The sequence below is a fragment of the Branchiostoma lanceolatum genome, chromosome 15 (genome assembly GCF_035083965.1).
Source record: "Branchiostoma lanceolatum isolate klBraLanc5 chromosome 15, klBraLanc5.hap2, whole genome shotgun sequence".
In the NCBI taxonomy this organism is placed as follows: Eukaryota; Metazoa; Chordata; class Leptocardii; order Amphioxiformes; family Branchiostomatidae; genus Branchiostoma; species Branchiostoma lanceolatum.
The window spans coordinates 12838207-12849661 of NC_089736.1; the positions used below are offsets into that span (position 1 = coordinate 12838207).

At 41.8% G+C, this 11455-nt stretch overlaps 1 protein-coding gene across 1 annotated transcript; it reads left to right on the forward strand.

The window, feature by feature from the left end:
• Positions 1-3549: 3549 nt before the first annotated feature.
• On the forward strand, positions 3550-8644 carry LOC136449357 (sortilin-related receptor-like). The gene is made up of 5 exons (XM_066449371.1): positions 3550-5326; positions 6581-6691; positions 7422-7538; positions 8217-8333; positions 8634-8644. The coding sequence occupies exons 1-5, from the start codon at positions 3550-3552 to the stop codon at positions 8642-8644; spliced, it is 2133 nt and encodes a 710-aa protein (XP_066305468.1).
• Positions 8645-11455: the final 2811 nt, after the last annotated feature.

Below are 11455 nucleotides of genomic sequence, written 5' to 3' on the forward strand. Positions count from 1 at the left end.
TTTCTATGTAGGATAGGTGACTTCTATATTTTATTTTTTTGCATAGATATTCATAGTCTAATAAAGCTAGAAGCGTCGGGTCCATTGAATTTATGTTTGTGTAAGTAGCATAAATCTAGAATAGTGGTCAGGAGTTATTGAGGATAAGCCTCTTAGTATGAGATAAAGTCGGGAACTTTCTGACAAAGTATTTTTTAATCAAATGAAAGTCCAATTAAGATTGATAGCTTGCCAATAAAGTTCGTTTGATGTGGAGTAAACTCGGGGTACTCAGATCAGAACCCACAGTCGCAAGATTGACATGAAACTAAACCTCGTAAATATTTATCTTGCGACTAACAAATTGGGTGGAAGGTCGGCTTAACAGGGAGTAGATAAATCTTACACTGAGCAAAGCAATAGTTCTTGTAGCCTTATACAAGTCAGACCACATGTCTGATTTTGCCGACACAAAAAAAAAAAAACCTCACCCGATGGCTCATACTGCCGTTCCCTCCCAGATTTCGTGGTAATGTTGAGATGAGCGGACTAAATATGACAATATTTGGACCACATCTTTAGCTGATATATTGACCACATCTCGAGCATCGTTTGATTAAGATAATTTGGGCATTTGAGTTCTACAGCTTCCTGATTCATGTTAAAATTCTAAGTTGAATCTTATATTGTTTTCACCCAACATTTATTTGCTTATGCTTTTAAACTGAGCTGGGCATTTTGTTAATTCGTCATTTATGTCATTATTTAATGTATAGCTTTGATACACTAGTAATTATCATTTTGTTTCTATTTGTTACCATTTACTATCGTTACCATTCTCTGATTTGCCATCATGTTGTTTTTTTTTTGTTATCATATACTATCATGATTATCTTATGACTTGTTAGGTTTATGTTATCCTTATATTTGCAAGTTATTCTAAACGTATCCTGGCTTACAGGCTGTAAACTTCTGCAGAGAGAGATATAAACACTCATCTAAATCACATAAAAAAACATAAAATGAAGATATCAACTGTACAACATATCTTTGAAGGAATATGCACAAATATCTATGTTTTGCAATATAGTAGTAGCACGTGTACAGAGTATGTAGGCTTGGTGTTCAAAAATGAAGTGCTGTCCTTTCAAGCTGAAAAAAGTCACTAAAATTACCCAAAGGTTGCACAAAGTCTTCGCCGGGAATCGCCGATATACATGCTATTCAGCTAATTTAAACACCATCCCATGGCCAATTATGACTCTCTCACTCACTCACCCACTCACTAACTAATTAACTCACTCATTCACTCACTCGCTCACTGACTGACTGACTGACTGACTCACTCACTCACTCTTTCACTGACTGACTGACTGACTGACTCACTAACCCACTCAGCCACTCAGCCACTCACTCACTCTCTCACTCACTCACTCACTCACTCACTCACTCACTCACTCACTCACTCACTCATCCACTCACTCACTCACTCACTCTAACCTCAGTGGTCGTAGGGGCGTGAATATAATATACTATGCTATACTATACTATACTATACTATACTATACTATACTTTACTATGCTATGCTATGCTATGCTATGCTATGCTATGCTATGTTATACTATACTATACTATACTATACTATACTATACTATACTATACTATTCTACAAACTGAAATATGCGTAACTAATTCCTTACCTGTTTTTGCAAATGCACCTGGCAGGCAGTAGCACAGACCCCACAGCAACACCAAAGATGTTCTAGTGGGCGACATGCTTCCCATTCTGTTGCAACACAATGGCTCGAGTTCTATAGCTATCTTGCGTCGCCACTAATGAAAACAGTGACTGGACAGTTTCGTCCAGTAAAATGCAGCATAGCGTGCACTGACAAACGCTCTTATCCACTCGTTCGATAGGTTAAGAATGGTAGCCTCAAAAACAGGCCAATCGAGGCGTTTTGATACTGCTAACTAACCGTATATTGCTGACATACGTTCCCATTGACTGATCGCCTTAATCAAGGCTAGGTGAGAGCTATTCTTAATTTTCAGCTTCGGGAATGACGTGGTATCCATCGGCTGCATACGTCATCAAATATGTGGCTTTTTTTCAGGCACGTCCGGTGGAAATAGTCCAAATTACTTCTTGGTCACCCAAACTGCAACAAATAAAAAAAAAATTCCCAATGCAAAACAGGAACACACCGATATTACCCCCATGCAGACTACACGAAAACCACAAGGTGCAAAAAAAATATATCAAAAAGAATTATCCCCCTACAAAAATGGACTATTGCGAAGCTACCGCTTGTATTGCGTTTGCGTGCCCTCGTTGGATTGGGAATGAAGGAATGTAGGTATATATTTCACTTGCGTGATTACTAGGCAAACTATGCGGACTAATAAGCTAGGAAAGATGAAAACACGTAGGCTTCAAATTGTCAACAACTGAAATGACCTATGACCCCAATAACATTTTGAAGGCAACCGATTGATGGCCGTCCTTGAAGTCACTTGATGCTTCGCCCACCTGTCGTTCTGATTAAGGTCACCTTTGTCGTGCGGTTTTCCTCGCGGATCTGCACTTAAGTTTTTCATAGCTTATTTTAGCAATGCCACACACAGAGAACCCATTTCTATACCTGGGTGGAGTGAGGAAAGTCGTGTGATATTGCTTTCCTAAAGGCACAACATCGGTGGCGTCAGTAGATTTGAACCGGGACCGCTACGTTATGGGCATTTAAACACTGAATTGTTAGTACAACGTTACAATACAGTGTTAAGTTTCCTTGGACGACATGCTTTGAAAACAGGAGTATGTTCATAACCAAGAGTGCCTTTTCCCGAGTTGAAAGAATGTTTAGTGCTATCAAATGATAAGCTTAATAAGTAACATAATACTTTGATCAGCAACAGGTGGCAGCAATAGTTTGAATACCTTCTCCCGTATCCTTCTAGAGTTGGTACCAGTCTGTTCTCGGTGATACTAGGCTCCACTCGCTTGTAAAAGAAGGCATGTCCAGACCTGTGCACGCATTCTCCCAAATTGTTGATCACTCGGACACCGTACACCACTGATAATAATGATACCTTCTCCCTTGTCGTCACGCATACTGCTGTGTTGGTACCAGTCTATTCTTGGTGATGTATTAGGTTCCACCCACTTGTAAAATAAGGCATGTCCAGACCTGTGCACCCATTCTCCGAATATTGTTGATTACTCTGGCTCGTATAACACTGATAATTAATCATACCGTCTCCTGTGTCGTCACGCATCCTGCTGAGTCGGTACCAGTCTGTTCTCGGTGATACTAGGCTCCTCCCACTTGTAAAGCAAGGCATGTCCAGACCTGTGCACGCATTCTCCCGAATATTGTTGAGTACCAGTCTGTTCTCTGGGATATATGGCTCCGCCCACTTGTAAAGTAAGGCTTGTCCAGACCTTAGGCATTCTCCTGAATATATTGTTGATTACTCTTGCGTCGCACACCACTGTGCCAGGTAGGCCCTGTACACAGCTGTCATCTAGACGATACCCCCCCCCCCCTCCCCACGGAAATCGAATAATGGCGACTGGATTGCTTTTGTTGGTATGCCTGCTGTGCATCGGCCATGCCCCTCTTCAGATTGCCGGCACAGAAGGAGAGTGTTTCGGCGGCTTCAGTTGTGAAAGCACCGGGGCCTGTTTTTACTCATTTGAACATTGTAACGGTGTTGAAAACTGTGAAGACGGCTCAGATGAGAGAGACTGCTGGGACAAATACTGCTCTAACCACGACTATTTCAGATGCGAAGGTAGCGGAGCCTGTGTATCTACATGGAACCGATGTAACGGAGAAAATAACTGTCCAGATGGTTCAGATGAGAAAGATTGTTGGAGCCTAGACTGCCCTAACCCCTGGGACTATTTGAGGTGTGAAAATAGTGGTGTATGTTATTTTTCATTGTACCATTGTGACGGTGACAATGACTGTATAGACGGTACCGATGAGGTAAACTGCACAATCAGGGACTGCCCTTCTCCCAACGATTTCAAGTGTGAAGATGGCGGATCCTGTGTTTCTTCATGGCGCCGTTGTGACCGTGTTGATGATTGTGACGACGGATCAGATGAGAACGAGTGCATAGACAATGGGTGTTTTCACGACGAAATCCTGTGTGAAAATAGTGATGAATGTATCCTTCCAGTCTGGCGATGTGACAATTATGCAGATTGCTCCGACGGCTCTGACGAGGAAGATTGCTTGAGCGAAGAGTGTCCCTCACCCGACGATTTCAAGTGTAAGAGTAGTGGAATGTGTGTCCTTTCAATGCATCATTGTAATGGCTTTAATGACTGCGAAAATAGTTCAGACGAGGAAGATTGCTGGAGCCTAGATTGTCCCAACCCCGACTACTTTAGGTGTGAAGGTAATGGAGCCTGTGTTTTTCCATGGAACCACTGTGACGGTGACAATAACTGTCCAGACAGTTCAGATGAAGAACATTGCTGGAGCAAGGAGTGTTCCGGATCCGACGATTTTAGATGTGAAAGTAGTGGAGCTTGTGTTCCTTCATTTTACCATTGTGATGATGCTGACGACTGTCCAGACGGCTCGGATGAGAAAAATTGCAGCAACGCTTGTCCCCGACCCGACGATTTCAGGTGTGAACTGGATGGAGAATGCACCCCTTTTTGGAGCAAATGTGACGGTTACAATAACTGCCAAGATGGTACCGACGAAACAGATTGCTGGAACAAGGAATGCCCTAACGCCGACGATTTCAGGTGTGAAAGTAGCGGAGCCTGTGTTGCTTCATGGTCCCTATGTAACGGCGATGAGGACTGCCCAGAAGGCTCAGATGAGGACAATTGCTGGAGTCTAGACTGCCCTTACCCCGACTATTTCAGGTGTAAAGGTAGTGGAGCCTGTGTTGAGTCATGGGACCATTGCAACGGTGACAATGACTGTCCAGATGGCTCTGATGAGGACGACTGCTGGAGTCTAGACTGCCCCAACCCCGACGATTTCAGGTGTGAACATAATGGACAATGCAAGCCTCCACAGTTGCAATGTAACGGTATAATTAACTGTGAGGACGGTTCGGATGAGAACAGTTGCTGGAACCTAGAGTGTAGCGAGCCTGACGATTTCAGGTGTGAAAGTAATGGAATGTGTACGCCTTCGCAGTTTCAATGCGACGGTAATGACGATTGCCCAGACGGTTCGGACGAGAAATACTGCACAGCGGAGCATTGTTCCTTGCCAAAACATTTCTGTGAATATGGTTCCTGCATCCCTGACTCAAACCGCTGTGATGGCGTCAATGACTGTCACGACGGGTCCGATGAGGCTGGTTGTGGTAAGCTCTTCTCATACTAGCTTAGTCTTTATCATATAATACTTGGGGGAGGGGATACATTGTAAGCTATGAAAATGGTGGCATTAGCATCACACTAGTACTGTTTATCTCAGCTCATCGGCGGCCTCTTGCCGCCTTAATCATTGCCACAGTATTCTGCATAAGAATGGCATTATATCTATGTTGTTCAGAAAATCAAACAACATTCTGTGGTCCGTAGACTTTATTTTCCTCCAAAATGTACCAAATTGAATGCACAATGTACTTAAAATTAGGCTCCATCATCACTAATTAACATCATTAAGTATTATAGGTATATATGGGGGGAAAGAACCGCTAAGCCTTAACTCCCTTCTTTTCCAACCACAGAGTATTATTTCTACTGTCATTGACTGTAAAACGCAAGAAGATACTATTAGGCTGATAGAGGTCTAGCAAAATAGGGGGAAATAGATAAATATAAAGATTTTATATTCTATTGTACTAACGGCCTCGTCCCACATTCTTGCGCTGTATACATAAAATGATGTATGCTGGATGCCTGAATAAATAATTCAACTGTAAATACCTTAACTGTTTCTGTGAAAAAATCATCTACTACAGTGGCTAGGTGTACGTTTTATGATTGCTTCTATCAGACAAAAATATCTAGAGACAAAAAACCACTTCCAAACAAGACAACTCTATTTAGAGCTTACAGGTTTCTATCTCTCAGTACAGTGTTGTGTTTCAATTCTTAATTTTTAACAACAAATCCAGTATTGTAAGTGTTCGATCATGGCTCCCCTTTATGGTCGTGGCAGCTAGTGTCCGCAGCTCTGCGTTGAAGCACATTAAACGTGTGTACGTACGGTGTGAAAAATCTTCGAACGGTCTATAGGGTAAAAACAAGTAATTGACGCAGGCGCAGAAACCCCACACACATCAAGGTTTTGACCCTTAGTAAAAGTAGCTGTCAACGGCCTTTTTCCTGAGACATGTTGGTATTTTAAAGCTGGATGTTACAGATTAGGGTTTTTTACCTTCTTATTGTGTTGAAAAATCAGACTTTTAGTCCTGTTTGTGGTGTCTGTAGGCTGTAGAAGTTTGGTGTTTTGGTCAAATTATGCTCTACATTGACACTTTAGAGCTCGAAGTAACTTTTTCATTCATAAAAATCTAATGGGTGACTTTTGACAGCCTCTTTCTTATTCGAATACAATGTATTAGAGTGGCAAGTGTTATAACTGTTCCGTGTCCTGTATGTTCGTACAGTGTGCACCAGTGTCGAGTTCCGATGTGAACACAGCGGCAGATGCGTGGCACCACCAGGAGTGTGCGATGGCCTCCCGGATTGTAACGATGCGTCGGACGAGATGTTGTGTCGTGAGTTTTATACGAGTTACAAGAATTACTGCTGTACATCGTTAAAATGATGACGTTAAAATCATATGCTGCGTGGTGCATGGTGCAGATGCAGTATGTCATAAAAAAAACCAACAGTGATTTTAAACATACAAAACGTTATGCTGGGATAATGGTCCATTGTGCTATGGTGTTGTCAATTTGGTTAACAAATCTCGCATTACTCGATTGGATAGAAGTTTAACTTATTCATGCCAGTTATTGATTCGTTGTACAATTGTGGAACAACATTTTAAAAAAAAACCCTGATATTTCAATTCAAAAATGGCATTTTATTAAAAACACTGGCATCTCATACCAAAAACTGGCATTTAATTCCAAAATCGGACATTTTATTCCAAAAACTAACATTTCATTCCAAGAACTGACATTTCACTCCAAAAACTGACATTTCACTCCGAAAACTGACATTTCATGCCAAATAGTGCCAATTTATTTCAAAATAAAACAAAACTGGCATTCCATTCCAAAAACTAAAAAAGCAACTCATTCCTGTGATTGATTGATTGGTTGGTTGGTTGATCGATTTCATTGTAAAAGCTGACATTTCATTCCAAAACCCGGCTTTTCATTCCAAAAACTGACAGTTGTAAAAAAAATGACATTCAATCTGAAAACAGTTAATTCATGAAACAAACTAGCAGTCTGTTAGATAGAAAAAAACATTTCATTTCAATCTACATTTCTTCAGAGTCCTGTGTAGAGATGGGACTATGGCAGTGTGACAGCGGCGAATGCATCAATAACGCCTCGGTGTGTGACGGAGACAAGGACTGTTCTTCTGGTGTAGACGAAGAGACCTGCCGCGGTAGGTTCTAATCAACATGTCCACAATGATTGTTGCTTTGCAGTTACTTCGTGTGTGCAGGTTCAACGTTTCGGCAATCGGCTTTGCAGATACACACACGGTGTTTTCGTAGGCTATTTGATAATGCCCCATTTACAAAATATCAAGTTTTGATGATATTCACAATATATCAAGTTTTTATGATATATTCACCCTTATTTCCGCTTGTTCAAGTAAATTCAATACGCTCCATTCTGTTGATAGATTTGATTACATAATAGGAGGTGACAATCCTTACTGTGTACAGATAGGTATGTACATCAAGGAATGTTTAAACATTAGAACAAGTAAAGTAATGTATAAATATAAATATACGACATGTTAATTCTCAATATGTTGCCCTATCCCATATGATTGTATGTAAGCAAACTATGTTGCCCTATCACATATGATTGTATGTAAGCAAACTATGTTGCCCCATCCCATTTGATTGTATGTAACCAAACTATAATTTGTATACACTTATTTGTTTGTATATTGGTAAGTGTGTATAGATACAGGAGTAGACATTGCGAAAGTCGTTGTACTTTTATTGTGTCAATAAAGATTGTTATGATAAACATTGTCTCCACAACACATTTCGTCATTGCGTTTGATGCCACCTACGTTGTTCTCATGCTTTCATATTTTTTTATGCAGCCCCCTGTAATGGTATGCAGTTGGAGTGTGACGGGAGGTGCCTGCCGAAATACCACGCGTGTGACGGGCTGGAGGACTGTGCTAACGGGACGGACGAGATCAACTGTACCGTTGGAGGTTCAGTTCAGTTTATTATCTCCATGAAAAATGGATATATAGTTTTGGGTGTGTCTGTGTGTGTGTGGGGGGGGGGGGGAGGGGGGGTCTCTGTGTGTGTGTTTGTGTTTGCGGATGATTGTAGTCAGCATAACTAAAAAAACCTCTGGATGGATTATGATGATATTTGGTAGGTGTTGGGGAGGCGAAGGTCAAGGTCGATTTTGGGCCCCTGGTATCTGACCTTGGTACTGCAGCTGAACTTCTTTTTTTGTTTCTTTTTACCTGGACGTGCTATGGTCTTCATTTTGTTGTTGTCAGATAGCATGTGATGTAAGAAATTGGTGGTGTTGGTTTGGGTCCCCTTGTTTTTATCATCTAGCCAGGAATACATTTTGCGTGGTGGCGCTTTTTAAAGATTCCTGGGGGTTCCAACCCCTTGCATAGAATTACATTGCAACAATGAAAATGTCAAATAATAACAAATAATACAGGATTTGAAGATTGACTCGAAAATATAACCATTCATCAAACAACAGAAATCAATAACTGAAATAAGCGATAACTTAATATGAAAAAAATATTGAGTCAAAACATAATGATGAATCAAACAATGTAAAAACTTAAAAGTAAAATATCAAAAAGCGGCATTTGCATATTAATGTTTTGATCATGTTAGCATCTTTGTCATACAAAACAGTGTTTGGAGTAAATATCTGTTCAAGTACTCCAATAAGTTGAGAAGGATATTTCCTTAACTCATTTATTGATCTTGAATACTATTGGGCATGTCCTTCAGTCAAGCTAGAATGATTATGCCTGTATGTAAGACCAAAAAAAATGATTAAACTACATCCGAACAGGTTGCATCGCTAAGCAGTTCCACTGCGCGGACGGTTCCTGCCTGTTGGAGTCTCAGCTGTGTGACAACCTGACGGACTGCAGTGGAGGGGAGGACGAGGACGACTGTGGAGGTAGTTAGATTATTTATCTATCTATCTATTTATTTAGATTTACCACATTTGTAAAAGGATTGAAATAACATGTGACTATCACTATTTCGAAAAGTGTGGTGGGTTCCTTAACGTGCGTGGGGTGTGGCTCTCCTCACACACTGGACCTCCATTTAACTATTCGAGGGACTTCCCTAACCGAACTCGGGTTCGAACTCGGGTTCCCTTGTTTGACGGCCGAATATTCTAGCCATTACGCCACACGTTTAGCTCTATAGATAGATTAGCTCTACACACCATCTACTGTACTTAAGTCATCGGTCAAAATCCTACCTGGCATTTTCCTAGCCCCACCCCCACCCCTCATGACAGAGGAATCCATATAAAGCCCAGTCTAGATAGGGTTAAGCTCTTTTATATCAATTCTAGGAATAAGCGTCTTTAACCTCAATAATGATATTTCCTTCACAGATGTCCCGCCTCCTGGATTCCCGCTTGGCTTGGCGAGTCGGTACATTCCCGATGTGTTCATCACTGCCAGTTCCGAGTACAAGTTGGAGTTCGCCGCATCCCAGGCTCGGCACACGCCTCCGACTACACCCGGATACTGCTGGGTACCGAGTTCTGTGGTGGACCAATGGATTCAGGTATCTTTTTTCTCATTGCTTTTCGTACATATAGAATACAACACGGGGTATTCCGTACTACCCGAGGTCCCAGCCCGACCGCGGGCAGGATCGCCGGACGACCGTAGGCCGGAGGGCGATACGACGCACGGGACGGCTGGGACCGAGGGTGATGCGGAATACGCTGTTGTATTTTAGTTATGTCATACCCACCCGAGATAAACACACATTTCAATGCGGAATGCGCCAGAAGTTGAGGTAGTTTTGTGTCCTCGAACACAAAACTGTAACAATATTGATTCCAACCTCCGAGTTCGGTATTCGAATTTTTCTACGGTGGCGCAACCGGCGCGCTCGAAATGCATTCGAAATTTTCTATGGAAGCACGTGTGATACGAATAGTTATCACACAGTCCGGAACACCGGTATCAGGCCCAGGTATGAAATAAAGTATTTCATCTTCATACGCTCCAGATAGTAATAAACAAAGAGTCATGAATACCTGTTTGAATATGTTTAACTGCAGGTTTACTTTGGCAAAACCACTGACGTCACCGGCGTGGTCATCAGTGGAGGCGGTTTGAACTGGAACCTTGGCAGTTGGGTGACGTCATTCACGCTGGCCTTCAGCATGGACAGCACTTCGTGGGCACCGTACGAAGATTTCAGCAACAACGTGCAAGTACGAAGAGTTTGTCTTGCAGGGAAAGGGATAGAAAAGGGTCTATCTTTCAAAAAAAGAGTATGGGCATGCCCCGATGGGAGTGGATCAAACATTCCGGCCTTAATGGGTTAGGGAATTTCCCGAGTAGCCTTGTTAACCCCTGCTTCAATGGGCCAGTGAAGCCATGCTTGTCTCGAGCATTGATATTTCTGACCTAGGGTGAAAAGATGCTGCTACATTAACAATTAGTTCAGTGTTTAGATGAGTACCCCCCCCCCCCGGTCTTGCACTGAGCGAGTTCGTTAAAAAAAGCTATAGACTGGTATGGGCCACAACGGCCGTCGGTTGAAACATGTATGTGATGAACCGAAGTGTCGTCCTTATGCATCCCGATATATTTCAACTATTTTTACTTTTCTTTATTTCGCACAGGTAGAAACAATACATACATATACGCCAAAATAGTTACTCAAGCAACAGAATACAATTTTGAAACAGCCAGCAGAAGTTTCAGAAAGCATCCGCTATCTTCCGTCAGTGACAAGGGAAAGATCTGGCAAAATAATGTTATATACCAAAGGTCTGAAAATATATATTAACGAAGTAAAAACAATTTCAGATGGTTCAATAGAATAGTAAGTTAAGACAAGGTTGTATGCTAATGAATCAATTAGCTCCTTTTGTTTTAGGAGCTGATGTTGTTCGTTGGGGGGGGGGGGGTGTTTGTGGTTGCGTTTTTCCCAAGTGCCTGAAAGTTCAATGCGTAGACCTCCTTTCCTGTTGAGGGTGGGGTTGTACATTCCCTCATATATTGCCCCTCTAACTCCCCTCTCGAACCAACGGCGTTCGCGGTCTAGGACATCTATAGATTCTAGATTGAATGAGTGTCCCTTGTTGTAT

What these genes read in the sequence shown, in the direction of transcription:
- LOC136449357 (XM_066449371.1), top strand. Translation starts at nt 3,550, where the DNA reads ATGGCGACTGGATTGCTTTTGTTGGTATGCCTGCTGTGCATCGGCCAT. An exon ending in GTCCGATGAGGCTGGTTGTG is followed by an intron (nt 5,327 to 6,580) that starts GTAAGCTCTTCT and finishes ATGTTCGTACAG; the next exon opens with TGTGCACCAGTGTCGAGTTC. An exon ending in AGACGAAGAGACCTGCCGCG is followed by an intron (nt 7,539 to 8,216) that starts GTAGGTTCTAAT and finishes TTTTTTATGCAG; the next exon opens with CCCCCTGTAATGGTATGCAG.